The sequence below is a fragment of the Emys orbicularis genome, chromosome 5, assembly GCF_028017835.1.
Source record: "Emys orbicularis isolate rEmyOrb1 chromosome 5, rEmyOrb1.hap1, whole genome shotgun sequence".
Classification (NCBI taxonomy): domain Eukaryota; kingdom Metazoa; phylum Chordata; order Testudines; family Emydidae; genus Emys; species Emys orbicularis.
Window position 1 is genome coordinate 87718031 of NC_088687.1, and position 18798 is coordinate 87736828.

An 18798-nucleotide genomic window follows, 5' to 3' on the forward strand; every position below is an offset into this window, starting at 1 on the left:
CAAACAATTCTGTACTACGTTACACTGTTTAAACAAACTGCAATTTAAATTTGGTTTTCTCTTAAAAAAACAATTTTAACAATATTAAACACTGCGGAATTCACTCCCATCTTGTTGGTGTTCAAGCCATTAGCATTTCTGACATGTTTATGATGACAAAAATAAAACGTTTGCTCCATCACTTACCATCTCCACATCCTGTGTAAAATTAACTTCCATTCCCAAAACTATAACGTTAATTATGACACTATCTACACTCCACAGTACAGACGAAGCAACATTTAAGTTATATGATTAAAATGGAGTTTGTCTCAGTGCCTTTAAGGTTAACTGAAAACCTACCAGGATTTTTAACTCTGCTTTTTAGCTGAGTAGAACTCCTCCTCTTATTCTTCGATTTAGGTGTTTTATCTTTAGATGCCAAGCTGGCCTGGGCTGATGCTTTTCTAGATTTAAATGTTTTAGTCACAGTAGTTGGATCCACTGGATCAGGCATACTACTAAAACTCTCCAAAGATTCCTCATCAAACTCTCTTCTCCTCCGGCTGGTATCAGACTGACTTTTATGATTACCAGATGCCGTATTTTGTACTGAAACCGCAAACCCTGCCTTCAGGAATGACTGTTTTTCTTTTCTTCCTTCCTGGCTGTCATCTAGCCAAACTGCTCTGTTTTCCATTTCCTCTTCAGGTTGTCTCTGACTCCTTATGAGAAAGAAAAGTTGTAAAATGCATATTACAACAAAGCTCTTTGGGGAAGGAACTGTGAATGCTATCAGACAAATAAATTATAGGTTCATCCATGATTTGAGGAATACCTATACAGTTACCCAATAGCCAACAACTGTAAGGTGCTGCTGCAGAATGAGCAACATTTAAAAAAATGGAAGAGAGTTACAGGCATTAGAAGAAATTCACATTACCCACTGAGTTTATCATGCAGAGATATATATTTCAGATTTATGGTTGTATAATCATATGGTGTCTTTTTTTTTTTTAAATCAGTGCAGCAACATATTGTTCTGAAGAACATAAAGATGGCCATACTGGCAGACAGATTGTCCATCTAGCTCGGTATCCTGTTTTCTGGCAGTTGCCGGTGCCACATGCTTCAGAGGGCATAAACAGAATCGGACAATTTATCTAGTGATCTATCCCACTGACCAGTCCTAGTTTCTAGCAGTCCAAGGTTTAGGGCCACCCAAAGCATGGGATTGCATCCCTGCCCATCTTGGCTAATAGCTATTGATAGACGTATCCTCCATGAACTTATCCAATTCTTTTCTGAACCCATTTATACTTTTGGCTTTCACAACATCCCGTGACAATTTAAAATATTAAGTGCAGCTCGAATTCATGTTCCTTTCTATTTTCCTCAGTAGGATTTGACTTCCAATTTTTAAAAGAAGTCTTTTTGTCTCTAATGGCCTTTTATGTTCTGTTGTTTAGCCATGGTCCCGTTACCTTCCCCCCCAATTTGGGATATAGATGTAGTTTGAGCCTCCATTGTGGTGTTTTTAAAAAGTTTCCATTCAGCTTGCAGACATTTCACTCTTGGGATTGTTCCTTTTAATTGCCATTTAACTACTTTCCTCATTTTTGTTTAGTTCCCCTTTATGAAGTTAAATGTTACTGTGATGGGTTTCTTTGGTATTTTCCCCCTACAAGGTTGCTAAGTTTAATTACATTATGGTTGCTATTGCCAAGTGGTTCAGCTCATGGACCAGCTCCTGTGCACCACTTAGGACTAAATTAAGAATTGCCTCTCCTCTTGTGAGTTTCAGGACTAGCTGCTCCAAGAAGCAGTGATTAATGGGAATAATATATCCCTCTCTGCATGATGTCCTCTAGCACAACATTATATGACTGTATGGCAATAGAACGTATCTCATCTACTCATTAAAATACATATCTTTCAATATTTGTAAAACTTGGATATATTTTTTCAAAATATAAAACCTGTAATATCATTCAGTAAACACTGTGCCTAACTATACCCAGTGTATCTTTCAAACACACCAAAAATTGTAAATTAAGAACACACTTTTCTGTCAACAGAAGATAGTCATAACATAGGTAGGGAAGAGCAAATTACAATGAGGATTGTTCACCCTTTAATTCAATTGTTTACCTTCCAAGTAGAAGCTCCAATACACTGATGGGTCCCAAAACCAAATTACAAGTAAAGAATGATTTAAAGAGAATTCCACCATAAATAGTTAAAATACCTTTGTTTCTCTGCTCCAATAGAGGAACTGCTTTCAAAGGGCTTTGGAAATGCCATGTATTCAGTTTTTCCAGAAGTGTTATGATCTAGGGGTTGCTGCTGCGGCTGCTCACTGTTGTGTGGGGTAACATTGTGCGCGAAATCTCCAAAACCAGAGGGAAACATAGGGTTGACGTTCATACCTGTGAGGGTAAATTAAAGCTAATCAGAAGACATACCACATTGGGGGGGGGGTGGGGGAATGTGACACCACACGTTAGTTTTATCATTCATGCAATGTTCTAGTAAATATTTTTTAAATGCTCCTTCCCCTATGGTTTTCACATACCAAAAAAACCAAAAAAACAAACAAGAAAAACCACAGTAGTTGATTTTAAACTGCTGTGATACTGAGGCCTTGTCTTAATTTGTCCCAATTTCAACCATCTCTGAGCAGCCCATCACTGTAGATGCACAAGTGCAACCCATAGTTTACCCAGGGAAATCTGCCATTTGCACAGTGTAGCTTTTTACCCAGATTTCAAGCAGGGATAAGTTCTGCCAGTGCAAATAGCAACTTTGCCTGTCTACACTAAGGGTTTGTACTGGTGTAACTGCTCAGTAACATATAATGCCTGTTTGGTGGCAGTGTCAATCCAAAACAAGCGTTGGCAGTCTCATTAGAGAAGTCAAGTAACGAACATGTTCACTCTCCCCACAAAGGCAGCCCTTCTTCAGAAGAGTGTTACTGCACAATGGCAGGGGCTTGTGTGGAAACTTATTTTTTAACATTCCTCATCCTATACCTGACCTATACATAGGAGGATTTCAAACATCACTGCTGTAATCTGGAATGTTTCACCAGCACTAAGTTCACTTTTTCCCCCCCACTGCCAGCTAGAAGCCATGCCCTCCACATGGAGATCAAAATATGTACTCCATCTCTTGGCATCAAATGTTCATGCCCATCTGTTTGGATAGCCTGGGCTCACTCACAAGTTGTTCGGACCATTTCATTAGGCATGATCTGAGAAACATATGGAGAAAGGAAGGTAAAGCAGGCCTCCAGCAGCTGAGGTTAATTGGTTTGTAGAGGGAAAACAGTAAAAATACTATTTTAACATGAGAACCCATTTACCAAAGTCTAACAAAGTAAAAGGTTTATATAACTTGTACACCAAAACTTTGCATTTAGTCATTTCTTTCTCTTTACATTTCCAGAAATACCTACCTGGTGCAAAAGAAGAAAAATTAGTAAATCCAGGTATGTTAAATAGATTCATAGGTTGAGGAGGAAAACTGAAAGGACAAAATACTGTAGGAGATGGAGGTGGTGGCGCACTGCTGCCTCTTTCCTTTCTTTGTGGCTTCTCCTGCTGCTGCTGTTCTTGTTGGTACATAAGATCATTTAACATCTGCTTCAACCTATGAAATACAGAAAAGTTTCTTCTGAAGAGAAAGGTTTGTTACAAAAATGATACATAGTACAAAGTTTCATTTATTTCAAATACATGTAATTTCAAAAAGACCATAACGAACTGGCTTTTCCCCCCACCTTCCCTTCAATACAGCAATTTTGAATGAACTACACAGTCCATATACAGAAAGCCTAACAACTAAAGCAACATGGAAATCGTATAGATTTGCATCTACCTATTAACAGACAACCATGGGTATAGAGTAGGCCAAATTCCCACATAAGTTGATATTAATGAAACAAAGCATTTTTGGGGAAAATTTGCTAAACCTGTTTTCTTTCATAATTTCAATGTACTGAATTTGAAAATTGTTACTAAGCCGAGTTTTGAACTTGAAGGTAAGTAAAATACAAGAGAGAAAATGGCTACCATTTGAAACTTAAAAAAATAAAGTAAAGGAGAGATTCTAAATATTGAATATGTTCCTAATTTGGAATACCATACTATCAGAAAATACAGGGAGTGATCTCTGTAGAAGATTATACTCTCTGCTTCCTCTAGTCACATGATGATATGCACTTAAATTTTGTTGGTTTTGCAGTAAGGACATTTAAGATTAAGTAAACTAACTACTTTTCAGGTATTTTTGATATGTTAAGGAATTAAATGCACTGCTATCCATTACACAAAGTATCATGCACAACACAGTATGATAAATTATTTCCGTAAATTCTCTTTCAAAAATATAAAATTATTGTTAGCTAATTATCAACCCCCCTAACCAGTAACCTAATTAACGCTGACTTTTGCTTACAGTGTGAGCGAGTTCTTAGTACTGATTTGGATAACAATGCCATGGCATAAGTGATATACTGGTAAATATTTATTTGTTATTTGTTCAACGTTCATGTGACAGTTAATTGCATTATTATTGTCGTGTATTCCTTAGAGAAAACATGGAGGCAGTCCTGAACCTGACACATTCCTCAACAGTATCTTATGAAAAATACATTATTTGCCAACAAGTGAAAAAGGAAATTTTGCTTCTAGCAAACATGGATTGGCTACAATACAGGAGGTAACCAATGCAAGACAGAAACTCAGATTTCCAGAATAGGGATGCAATTGATAAAATTCTAAACAACTCTTCAATCTGAATGCAGGTAATCATTACTTTGGCATATAAACTGTTATGCAACATGCACAGATAAAGGGGGGGGGGAGGGGATAGCTCAGTGGTTTGAGCATTGGCCTGCTAAACCCAGGGTTGTGAGTTCAATCCTTGAGGGGGCCACCTAGGGATCTGGGGCAAAAATCTGTCTGGGGATTGGTCCTGCTTTGAGCAGGGGGTTGGACTAGATGACCTCCTGAGGTCCCTTCCAACCCTGATATTCTATTATTCGATTCTATGATTCTAAAATTAGCAGACTTCATAAATCCATTGAAGCTACCAGTAAAGGGTGAACTGCAAACCCAATCACCAAAACCTCAACAGTGTTTCAGAGCAAGGTCCCCCCAGAGTGAACTGGAGTATTTGCATTTTCTGCCAGGATTGAAGTTCTATAACATTCAAAATAAACAAACATATACTTAAGGCAGAAGAGTATGAACACTAGTTCAGTGTACGTGTAAATGGTGTTAAGTGACCTTATAGCCTCAGAAGGCAAATACCACCTTAACTGCTATAAGCATTTCTCGAGAAAAGTAACAAAAACTAAGCATGACTCAGAGTGGTCCTGACTTGACAATGGTCTCGCTTAGTAATGAGTTAAAACATTGTGCCCCAAAAGGACGTGTTCTGGAACTTTCACAGGCATGGACTTTTTACTGTTTTCTCTCAAATGAAGTTGAAGAGGTCCGACATTCATTTATACGTTGTATAGCAACCTTCACAGAAAAATTTTCTACTATTGATGGTATTTACAAATTCGTTGTCTTAGGTGATCAACCCGCTTCTAAGAGAGAAACACTATTCGTGCTTGTCAAATTTTGTCACATCCCTCAGTAAAGCAGAAGAAAATGTATCAACCATTCAATTTTTCAAGACCGAGCTGGAAATCTCTCTCAATGGTACATGTAGCACTGAAATTACGCTTAGATATACTTGCTCATCCTGGATGCGATGGGTTAAACACCAGTGAGGAAGAGGCACTAGCCTGTGTCCCAAACAGCATATAAATGTTTTTGCAACTCAACTTGGCTGGCCAGTCTACTCTTGAGTTAGGGGAAGCTGAAGAAGGTGGTGGTGGTGGTGGTGGTGGTGATGGTGATAAGGAGGGAGGACACAGAAGAGAACATTGCTGAAGAATGTGAAGATGAGAAACAGGAATCACAAACAGTCCAGGCCATTAAATATTGCACATTTCATCTACAGTGTAAGTGGAGGTAAGAAGTGGACACCCAAACATGTTAGCCTTGGAAGTATACTTCATCAGGCAACAAGAACAAAAAATCTTATCCAGATGTTTCACAACATTGGGCATTGCATTAGCTGCAAGGATGTACTTTGAGTTGACATAGCACTGGCCAAGAGCACTCTGATGTCAATGAATGAGGATGGAACAGTGATCCCATCAAACTTGGTTAAAGGAAGATTTACCCATATCACTGCAGATAACATTGATAAAATAAGCACACACTTGATGAGCAAAACACATTACATACCACACAGTATGCAGCCTGGCAGAGGCAACCCGCATCAGATCTGATACTGCAGGACACTGAGCCAATAAATCATGCTACTTTAAATGTTCCAGATGCAATACACCATTTTTCCTGCTAATATCACAGCAGAACCAAAATCCAATGAAGATGTCCTAGCAGAATGATTTAGTGAACACATAAAAGATTGCCAGTCAGCTTTGAAAGCACAAGCACAAGATATATTATTTTCCCCTCAAACACCAATTTGAAAATCCAGAATCAGACTGGATACATTTTAATGAAAAGCACAGTAACAGCAATTCTCCATTAAACTACATACAGCTACATGCCTATCTTTCAGTCACCAGCTCATGAAGCTGATACATTGAATCTTGTCATGAAAAGACTTGCACAAGTCACAGATCATCATCAACAGAAACATGTTGATGTTTGTTGATCAAGCACTCTTCCCTGTGCTGATGGAGTTAAAATGGACTGTACAAGAATATAAAGATATCCTGATGCTATGCTTAGGAGAACTTCCTAAGAGTGCTGGGGCAGCATACACAGAATTCTGAATTGTTAAGTGTGTGGACAGAAAGTGAAATATTAGGTAGACAAACAACAGAACACGTAATTGCTGGTAAAAATTATGCAAAAAGCCACTCATGGTTATAAGATCACTCTATAGGCAATGTGGGGAACTGCTATTACGACAACTTCTGAGCTATCTACAGCAACATGACAAGAAACTCAAAGAAAAGTTCCTGGATTTGGAAAAATTTGACGCTGCGGAAGATTATAATAACTTAGTGCCCATTCAGTCATCAGCAAGTTTCCGTGACCAGGTGGCATCATTTGCACTGAACTGTACAGACAACATCACAATTTTACGTACATGGATATGGTGTGTATCCTTCTAACTCTTCATCAGAGCTCAACAGAATGAAATTTGGGACCTCCATCTATATGTGCCTTCAAAAGAAGGCTTCTATTTTTTTCACCAATACAACCACACAAATTATGCTCAATGGGGATTCGTGTACTTAGCAGAAATGAACCAACTCCCTCTGGAGGTACTTGAAAAGCTCCATAGAGACAACTGGGTTATGAAAGTTTCCAACCACAGATTCAGTCAGGTAGATCCGGACCACTCCAAAGAGTGACTCACTCATGCCACTGTTAAAAGAGGAGGAGGAATTACAGGTATCACAAGAATGGCCTCAGGACTCAGCAGATGGGCTCTCTCCTATAATCTATGTGCCCAAAGTGCAACCCAAACCAGAAAATTATTAGGTCTTGGACTAGATGATCAAATTACTTGCCAGGAATTCACACCAACACAAAAGCAATATGATCATGTTGATTATATGTCCATGACACTTCAAAGATTCAAATTATTCACTAGTGAAACAGCCAACACACTAAAAAACATTGCAACGAAGGATGTGGCTACAGAAGTGATTTAGGGAGCTCTGCTGAATGCAGAAATATTTGGTCAGGAGCAACTGAATACTTTGGTTCAGGAAAGGCTCATAACACCAAAGGAAAGAAGTACAATATAAATGCTTCCTACAGAAATGGAAGGGTTTTTTCATTCACTGTAGGAACTCCACCTCCCAAAGTGACGGTAGCTAGCTCAACGGACACATTCATCTGTCGACGTAGCTGCATACACACTGAGGATTAGGTTGGCATAGCTATGGCGCTCAGGATTGTGAATTTTTCACACCCCTGAGTGCTGTAGTTATGTCAACCTAACTTTTACATACAGACCAGGCATCAGTTTGATTTATTTAAAATATTTATCAGTGAACTAAGCTTTTTGTTACTTCTGAATAATTTCAATACAAGTATTAGCAAAAGTCTTTCACAAATACAGGATAAATAGCATACCTTTGAACATTATTCTGTTGCCATGTCAGCTGAGTATAGCATTGGTTTAACTGGTGCATTATAAGGTGCACTTGTGGAGATGCAACATTACTGGGCATCACACTATAAGGACCCGTAAGCAGAGTCTGTAGTAGATAAGAGAGGGTCTGTGGAAAGAAGGAAATGCTGGTCACCAAAACTTCTGAAGTCAGAGATGAATTATTCCTGAAAGATTTAGAGGAAAGAACACCACCACTACAATATATGCCATATAGAGTAATAAGATACCAGAATAAGTGCTTTTGATATTTACCTGCTGATCCTGCATCAAGGTCTGACAAATACGGACACTAAATTCAAGCTGTTTCTTTAACTGGTTAATCTGCTCTTGCCATTGTTCCTTCTCCTCCACATAAGAGAGTTCAGACATCCACTTAAGGTTTTCTTGCCGCCGCATGCTAATATTCTGTTGTTGTCTTGTCTTAGCCAATGGACGGTAATTCCCATCTGCTGAAAGAGGGCGGCGATTCTTCCATCTGGGGAAAAGGGAGTGTCAGATTTCTTGAAAGTCAATCTAACTTTGTAAGAGAAGAAAGTTGAAATTTGCAAAGAGTCCATAGTTTCAGTCAATGTTTCCGTTCTAGGTAAATTATTAACAATTAATGAATACCACCAACACTTTTTGGCAAGAGCAAGTTTCTTATTCCCAAGAAACTTACCCATTGGCACAAAAAAAAAAGAAAAGAACAAACAAACACACACAAATAAACAATTTTAACTTTTAAATTCAGTATGAGTTGGAGAACTGGCTGATGTTTTGAGATTGACATCTAGGAATTCAGTATCTTCTGTTGCAGCTCTTCTTTTCTTACATCTCATATGGCAAGCCTACCTTGTGAGTAAAGAATTTATCCTTCTAATTTCTATATATACACTCACATGCTTTTATAGCTTATTCATTTTAAGACAGCATGGGAGCCAAATAGAATATTTGCTGGGGTCATATTGGTGGCATTGTAAAAACATGCAAAACTGAACAAGTGTGCTCAGCAAGAGTATGGGATAAAGCCCCAGTCTGTACTAAAGATGCAACTGTATATGACAACTATTAATATACCACCCTCCACAAATGGGTTTGAACAAATGGCCAACCAGTGGAGTGTTTCCATCACTAAAATCAGCTACTACCCCATGGGGCTACAGAGTAACTAATGTTATATCTATCTTTAAAAAAAGTTGATAAAGATGATCTTGGGAATTATAGACCTATAAACCTTTCTTAAGTACCAGGAAAATTAGTAGAAGTGATAATTAAAAACAGAACCATAAAATATCTACACAAACATGCTATGATAGGGCACAGCTTCTGTAAAGGCAAATCATGCCTCTAATCCAGGGGTCAGCAACCTTCAGCACACGGCCCGTCAGGGTAATCCGCTGATGGACCGCGAGACATTTTGTTTACATTGGCCATTCGCAGGCACGGCGCCCTTGCAGCTCCCAGTGGCCGTGGTTCGCCGTTCCCGGCCAATGGGAGCTGCAGGAAGCGGCGGGCCGCAGGGACATGCTGGCCATCACTTCCCGCAGCTCCCACTGGCCAGTAAAGGCAAACTGCGGCCACTGGGAGCTGCAGGGGCCGTGCCTGCGAACGGTCAATGTAAACAAAACATCTCCTGGCCCGCCTTCAGATTACCCAGATGGGCCATGTGCCAAAGGTTGCCAACCCTTGCTCTAATCTATTAGAATTCTTTGACTAGGTCAACAAAACAGAGGAAGGCAAACTGGGTGATATGATTTATTTTGATGTTCAAAAACCCTTTGAAAAAGTCCCTTAGCAAGAGGCTATGAAGGAAACTAATTAGTCATGTAGTAAGACAAAGTACTGCCATGGATTAGAAACTGGCTAAGAGACAACCAATCAAAAAAAATTAATCAGAAATAAATGGTTAATTATCAACATGGCAGAAGTTAACTGTCAGGTGCCCCCAAATGTTCCATGCTAAAACTGATGTTTAATGAAAAACGTGTTGAACAATGAGGTGGCAAAATTTGCAGACCAGATCAAATTATTTAGATTCGTCAAGACTAGTAGAGACTGAGGAACATCAGCTTGATAGCAGATGAAATCCACTGTTGATTATGCAAGTTGGAAGGAATAATTTGAACTACTCACACTGCATATAGCTAGTTTAAAACTTAGTTATAACCTCTTGACAAAAGAAGATTTGGTTAAATGCTGCACTTGACAGCTCAGTGAAAACCTCTGTCTTCTTCCACTATTGCTGTGTAGAATTTTATCAGCTCTGTCTGTAGAAAAAGCGCAATACCATTTTATAAAACTTACCTTAATATCAGACCAATATTCAATAAAGCAACTAACCTATCTTTATTTTCTTTAACACAATATGTACTTTGATCATTGTTATAGGGATACATGGAGAAATTGTCATTAGAACTGGACTCTTGTTCTTCCTCTTCCTCCTCCTCTTCTGCCTGAACAAGTCCATCAGAAAGATAACCATCTCCATCTCCATCCTCTTCATCTAGCGCACACTGGGTAGAACCTCCCCATGTTGCCACTGTTCTAGTGAACATTAGACATTAAAAGATACAGTCAATCTGCCATTAACAAAGGATAACAGCTAAAATCAGAATACTAATAATAGTAAATTTACAAATTTTATATGCCAATTATATCTACAAGTTGCATCAAAATGAACTTCGCAAACCTCTTACTGATGCAGAGACAGTCAACTAATTTAAAAAGAACTACTTGTGTTTGAACTTTGTAACTTACATTGTTAACACCTAACATCAGAGAAGCTTATCTATGAATCCAAACAAATTGAAATGGCCAGAAGGGACCACTGTGATCATCTACATCTACATGTATTACAGAGACCATAAGACTTCCCTGAGTTAACTCTTGTTTGAATTATAGCATATCTTTTAGAAAAACACCCAGTGTTGATTTAACACTTGAAAAGAAGCTATTCTTTCAAGCTGGAATCAAACCAACAACTTAAGGATATCTTTCCAAACAGGCTAGAGTCCTGCCAGTTGAGCTATTGAAGGCCAACCTAGTATTTTAGGCATTTGACAGCATTTTTCATACAGCCCTTTTTCCTTGTTTATATGGGTTTTCCCCCAGTAATGGGGGAAAAGAGAAAAAGCATTTTGAAAAATATAACATCAACCCCCCAACAAAATGGGAGGAAGCTCATAGGCAAGTGGATACCTCAGAAAATTTTTAGGTAATGTTTTGAAAGTGACTAGATTATAAATTTCCAGTATGCCTTTAAAACTAAGAAAATATAGTTTACTACTTTTTCTCAAACACTGGATGTGGAATTTTGTTCAAAGTAAACACAATAAAAACAGTCTCTTGCTAATTTATTTTTAAATTGAGTACCTCTGTGACATTGTTCACAACAAATGTTTAATATACAGTAAATGACTCCAGACTCCAAAGGTAAGACCATATAAAGCAGGAGGGGTGTGACTCATGCTCTTACTTTTCCATCCTACTTTGCTGTGGAGTACATTGGGTCTCTGATCCATCACTTTTAACAGATGCAGCAACAGTAGATGTGGTTTCTGCCAGATCTCTTCTCCTCTGATGTTCAGCCATTAAAGCTTCAAGCTGCTTTCTTCTCTGTCGTAACTCTTCCCTTAAAATCTCATGCCTACGCATCTCCGACCATAGCTATTTGAAATAAAATAGTTTAATCCTTCTGTTTCATTTTACAAATTTAACTATATTCAGAACCATTAAACTAACAAATTAGGCAAAGCGAAAAATTTTCAAAATTAATTTGATGTGACTATATAGCAGAACAAGCAAAATGAAGAAAAAATCCTAAATTACAACTTGACACACCTATGATCTAAGTTTCAGCATTTATGTTGTAAGAACAGAATGTAAGTTATGTCAATAAAAGTGAGGCTAATAAAATAATGGTTCTCCTGTAATATTAAGAGGTGATCAGAACTGGGGCCACATTGTGCAAAGGGCTGCAAAAACTCATAGAAAATAGTCTCTGTCCTGAACACCTTAAAATCTAAAAAGATAAGTAACATAAGAAAGTGGGGAGAGAAGAATCCAATCAAATTGTTTATATTAATACTCTATAAGAACAATGAAAGTGTATGATCTCCATTTATCACTCAAGCTATCATTAACTAGCTGATTTCTTACAGATGTCAAGGCAGAATAGGGTCTTGAGGAGGAATTTGAAAGAAAAAGTGGTAACGGTTTTATGGATCACTTCATGAGCATTTATGGATCACCTTCTTGTCAACTGTTTGAAATGGGCCACCTTGATTTCATTAGCACTACAAAAGTGATTTTTCCTCCCTTGGTATTCACACCTTCTTGTCAACGGTTGAGAATAGCACACTGATAGATGTTTTTTATCACAAGGGAAGCAGTTTTCTGACACAGAAGGGAGAAAGAAGAAGTTGCCAGGGGCTTGAATGGTGGTCTCATAAGAGCTGCTAAGAGCATCAAGGTCACACAAAGGGGACTAGTTCTTTAACCAGTGGATGGAGACAAGTGACTCCTTTCAAGAACCTCGCTTCCATGGAGTTCAAACACGCTAACTTCCCATGGATAGGTCAATGAAACGCAGAAATCACTACCAGGTGCACTCTCAACAAACTAAGTGCAAGACCAGAAGACTGAAGGTGTAAGCAGGTACGCCCAGATGTCCTGGATACAAGACATTTTCAGTTGAATTCCCCAGGCTAACGAGGAGGTCGGAGAGCTAACATTGTCTTGGCCACGGTGGAGCAATGAGAATGAGGTTGGCATGATCCAATTTCAGCTTGAGAATTGGAAGGAAAGCATACAGGAGTGCAGATTCCCAGCTCAGGTGAAAAGAATTGGTCACGGAGCCTGGACTGAGACCCCCTTGAGAGCAAAAGAGATGATTGTCGAGATGCCCCAAACCATAAAGATGGATTGCTGGACACTGGGCTTCAGAAACCACTCATGATTCAGGGAGAAATTTCTGCTGAGATGATCCACCAGGTGGTTCTAGAACTCAGGTAAATCATCAGTAACAGGGTAATGTTTTCTCCGATGCAAAACTGCAAGAGCTTGATGACCTCCTGACATAGCAGGTTGGAGCATGCTTCCTCCTTTCTGTTCATGTAATACTTCACAGTGGTATTGTCACTAAGGATGTGCATCGCCGAGTCCCTGATGTGATCTTGAAGGGCCTGATTGGCACTGCAGATGGTACAAAGCTCCAGGACACTGATATGCGGAGAAGTTTCCTATTGTGATCACTGGCCTTTCAACAACCCCAGATGCACTCCCCAACCTACTAAGGAGGCATCGGTGGGGACTTAGCAAAGGAAACGCCCTGGCACACATTGCCCTGAGCAACTCACCACCATAAGGACTCCTGGATCGGCAGAGGAAGTCGGACTGGTCCATCCAAGGGTTCAGATGACAAACCAACTTTAGCCACGTTTGAAGAGGATGCAGGTGCAACCTGGCATATTGGATTACTTTTCTGCATGCAGCCACATGGCTTATCAACCTCAGGCATACGCGGACTATTGTTGAGGGTTGAGTTCCCTGTAGCTCCAGAGATAGGTGGCAAATCGCCTGGAATCGGTCAGTCAGTAGTAACACTCTTGAACTCAGAGTCTAATAGGGCCCCACTGAACTCTATTCTTTGAGTTGGAACCAGTGTTGACTTCCCGCTGTTAAGGATGAGACTTAGATGATCAAGTAAGTGTAGAATGAACTGAACATGAGAGAGGACTTTTTCTCTGGACTTGCTACTCAGTAACTAATCATCCAGATACAAGAAGATACGAGTTCTCTTCCTGAGGTATGCTGTCACTACAATCATGCACTTGTTAACATGCCAGATGGGAGTGGAAGACAGACCAAAAGGAAGCACGGTATACTGACAGTGCTGGTTCGCCATGACAAACAATAGAAATCTCCTGTGGCTTGGGAGCACTGCTACATGGAAATAAGCATCCTGAAGGTCCAGCAAACCAGTTGCAATTTAACACGGGGAGGATAGTTGCTAAGGTGACCACATGGAATCCCATGTATCTGACGTATTTGTTGAAGTCACAGAGGACATGACTCATCCCTCAAGGGAGTAGAATCCCTGTCCCCAATGTTGCAGTGAAACCTCCTCCACAGCCCCCGAGCCAGTAGAGACTGAACCTGCTCCAGGAGTTATGTCTTGTGAGAAGGGTCCCTGAAGAGGGATGGAGGGGGAACTGTATGGCACAACCCTGGGTAACTGAATCCCAAAACACTAAAAAAAAAATGAGCCAGCCTTTCCCTGAACAGAGAAAACAAAGATGGACTTCTGCTTGGGACATACAAGTCAAAATGGGCACTTGCTGGATGCCAGGGGAGGAAAAGCCAGTCATGTTCAGAGAGCAATGCCTGCTGGTTCGCAATGCACATCTGCCAGGAAGAGGAGGTATAAATCTTCCTCCCCATGAAGTCCATCCCCTCCTAGACTCTGTCTTTAGTACAGATTTATATCTTCACTGTCATTTACTGTGGTTACCACAACAGAGTTAAGGGCTGGGTGGGAGCAGAAACCTTCAAAACCCAAAATTTCTCTGCACACTTTGTCATGAGAGGCTATGAAGTGGGAGTATTCCAGAGTGCCTTTGCAGGCTCCAAGACAGCCTCATTTATCAGGTCGGCTATTCTCCCTGGAGCTAATTGGAGAATATCCAGCAGCTTATGCGTATTCTCCTGCATAAATTAAGCCTGGATGCCTAATGTAGCAGCCATACACCTAAGGTGGTCCGGATATGCCTTAAAGAGCCTGGCATGGCAGAGCGGTCCAGAGATGAAGAAGAAAGCACCAATGACAGATCCTTTCTTGACACACACCCCAGTTGGGACTGGAGGCCCAGAGGGATCGGCTCAGTCTCGCCTGTAGCTGGTTCAGGAATGGAAGCCACCCACGGGATCAGTGATCTAGTTTTGGAGCAGGTTGAAGAATGGGACCTGAAAGACCGATGAGAGTCCCAAGGATTTGAAGGAGGCCACTGGAGAAATGGATATGACATTGGTGATCAGTAGGCACTGGGCCAAGAGCCCCCTCTTGACTGCAGAAATGATGCCAACTTCAGTACCAATGGTGATCCAAGGACAGTCTCTGGCGCCTATCAGGCAATGACGAAGGGGAGGACGACCCGAACCTGGATCTCGAGGAGTCGCATCGATTCTCTGGTGACAATGGAACCAGGCACAACAGAACAAACAAACGACCAGACTCATCTGAAGAAACACAGAAACAGCATCAATGCCAAAAAGGAATGGGGAATCTGCACCGAGCGAGACACTCTCCCACGTGGTACTGCAAGAGGCGCCAGCACCAAGGCCAAAGGGGCCATCAGCATTGCGGGGGCCTTTGGTGCCAGGCACAGCACTGGCCTCAGTTCCACAGTCTGGGACCTGGGCAGCCTGAGCTGCAGTGCTGATGAACCCAGCAGCTCTACGACCCAGCCAGAATGTGCCAAGGGCATAATGGAAGATGAAGCATAGAAGCTACAGCACCTTCAAACTCCTGAACTAGTGGAGAGTCATGGACTGAGAGGGAAAGCAGGTCTGATGTCACCTGATATGCCTCCAGCGTGGAGACAGTCAGCACTGGTGCAGACATCATCGGTACCACACTCACTGGATGCCCCATGGCCAGAACCAGAGTTGATGATATGGGCTCTTGCTGATCTCGGCACGGTACCAAGGAGAGGTTAGATGGACCTGCTCCATTGCGCGTGTCAGAAGGAATATGGTGCTGGTCAACACTCCTCTTAGAAGATGAGAAAGTCTCCCAGAACCTTGGAGTATTCCATAATTAGTCTTATGGGACATCTTCCTCACCTCACCGAAGGAGGGAGAGCAACTCCTCTTCCTCTTGGAGGAAACACTGAGTCCAAACGTGAAGCAGCGTGACTTGCTGGTTCTGATGGCAACTGCCGAGCAGACGAGGGTCTCAGTGCTGAAGTGAGCCTCTTGGCCTGTTCCAGAAGATGCTGCTTCACCCAAAAGTCTCTCGCCACCTCAGTCCTCTTTTTGAATGACTTACAGATGGAACACCATTTCTTATCATATCCCTCAGCCACAACAAGCACCTCATGTGAGGATCACCCCCCAACCACACCCATACCCGCACATAAGACAGGGAATGCTTGAACCTTGGTGAGGGTATCACACAGGGCAGCCAACTAGTCCAACTAACACTATACTAACATTTAACTAAACCTGAGATGCTACTAGTTTTCTGAGAGTTTTTCCACTAGATTATGAGACCAAAAATATGAGATGAAAATACCACACAAAGCTTCGATTTAAGCCACAGGCAGTGAAAAGGAACTGAGTGGGGGTCAGGGTGGAGCTGTCTCTATATAGCCAGAGGAGGGGCTAGGGTCATTAGGGTACAAATGCTGTCCTCCTGGGTACTGCTAGGCAAAGTTCTCCAGCTTTGGTGCACTGGGCACAAGTACACCTATGTGGAATACATGGCTGCATCTATTTGAAGATAGTAGGATGAAGTAATGGATATGTACGGAGGAGCAAAGATGCGAAGGACCTTGAAATCAAGAAGAAGCTTGAACCTGATGCAGTGAAACAGGGTAGTGGAGGAATTCAAAGGGGAAGATAATATGGTTACAGCAGCCAGTAAAGTTAACTTCTGAATAATTTTGAGCAGTGAATATATTTGAATGAGGTGATAAAGATGTCAGGGAAGACAGATAAGGTGGTATATTATACAAAGCATAAAGGCAAGCAGACTCTGCTTTTGTTGCGAAACAGCTGAAGACCTTTCTAGGCAAAGTTTTCAACATCTTTGAAAATATTAATTTGCTTATAGAAAAGGCTATATTTTGAAGTTAAAAATCAAAAGTTACTTATGGAGTTTTAGAAATATGATTATCACTACATGCACTTAGTGTTACACCAGTACTATTTTTATTTTTTAGTAGAAAGAGACCCACACTGTTTATCAAAAGGCAAATTTAACTACATATATATTCGTAAGATGCTTATGTTTAACTTAACCAAATCCCACTTTTCAAAAGATCTTGGAAACCCAGCCGAATAATTTTTTAATTTTTAAAAATGTGAGTTTAAAGCATGAGCATACAAAATGGTCACCCAGAGCTGGGACAGCAAAAGCAATACCATCGTGTTATGAAAAATATTAAATGGAAAAACGAAACTGGTAAATGAAAATGTATAGTTGTAACTCACAGTGACACCTATAGTTAAGGCGGTACAAGCATTTTGTTCTAAAGGATAATTTTTAGACGCCTGTAATTTGTCTCTCTTTACTCTTTGTTCTGTTCTCATTTTTTGTTTTAAAGTCCTCAGTAAAAAAAATTTCAGCCATTTGAGAACAAAAACATGACAATCTCATCTTGTCTTTATAAAAAAGATTTATCAGACACTGTTAGAAGGCAAACGCTATACATTTTGCAAGAATACTCCTTACGTAAGAGATTACCTTTTGATGGTTTAGGGGGAAATCTTTGATTCAGTGAAATTAAAGGATTTCTAAAAGTATTTTAGACATACATAAAGTTTCAGTTAGTTGATAAAACTAATGATCTGCCAATGTTAACTAAGCAGAGTGTGTGTGTTTACACAGGGTGAAATTATCCAGTTATAAGATGTCAGGATAGAACAGTGGAGCTGCATTTGCGTGCACGAGGCAGATCACTGGGAAACTAATTTTAAGATGCAAGCATGTGTGAAAGCGTCTCTCTGTGATGGTTTAGAAGGAAGGAGGCAGGAATATGACGAGTCTTGCCTCATTTCATATTCTACATGAACTCCCTGATTGGATGGGTTGTTCTTGGAATCCAGTTTCTGCTGAGATCATTCAATCCCTCTGGTTATAATTTCAAAATTCAAATCCCTTTTACAGCCAAATTCTGCAACATTTGCTTAAATATTTCTTGTGGCAAACACTTCTTGCTACTAAGGTTCATTGTTTGCTTTCTACAAACACACATTTTTAAAAAAAAGAACAAAAAAAACCAACACATCATACATCTCAACATGTATATAAAAGACTTAAAATGTTTCAAAATATTTAAAAGGTATCTAAGGTATTTTCCTCTTAAAAAAAAAAAAAAAGATTAACTGACTCACAAGCAAGTCAGAAATGTCAAATACCTCATTGTCCACTGTTACCGATTCTTCAGGTTCAAGAACTGGCTTGCCTGCTGCGCTACTTTCAACAGCTGGTGTTGAAGTAGCAGGTGAAGCTGGTCTATTTGCTGGGCAATTCCCCAAACTAGCTGACAACTGAAAGAAAAAGAAGATTTTAAAATTAAATTAAATATATGTTACTAGAGTAAAATAGCATAGGTTATTATTGCTTTCTGCAATTTCTACTTATTTCTTATTGGATACGGCTATTTCCCCCTCCCACCAACTACTCATACACAACTCAATTTTAGACTTCTTGAGATATCAGCTCAAAGTCGACATATGCTATTAAGAATAGTCTCAGAACCCACATTACCCACTTCAACCAGCATGCAGCCAACTTACATTATGATCAATGCTATGTGTAATGTCAACTAAATCAGAAACTTTGTCATCACAAATGAATTTTAAAAACTCAAACCAACTTTGTGCAATGTGGTA

At 40.1% G+C, this 18798-nt stretch overlaps 1 protein-coding gene across 1 annotated transcript in view; it reads right to left on the reverse strand.

Moving 5' to 3' along the window:
* Positions 1–18798, reverse strand: part of PCM1 (pericentriolar material 1) — an 80916-nt gene that overhangs the window by 24844 nt on the left and 37274 nt on the right. The window contains exons 16-23 of the mRNA XM_065405173.1: positions 18322–18453; positions 11657–11847; positions 10522–10725; positions 8455–8677; positions 8163–8308; positions 3437–3630; positions 2228–2408; positions 343–704 (exon numbers count right to left, since the gene is read on the reverse strand). Coding sequence (XP_065261245.1) covers positions 343–704; positions 2228–2408; positions 3437–3630; positions 8163–8308; positions 8455–8677; positions 10522–10725; positions 11657–11847; positions 18322–18453 — 1633 coding nt within the window. The remainder of the gene's footprint in view (positions 1–342; positions 705–2227; positions 2409–3436; positions 3631–8162; positions 8309–8454; positions 8678–10521; positions 10726–11656; positions 11848–18321; positions 18454–18798) is intronic.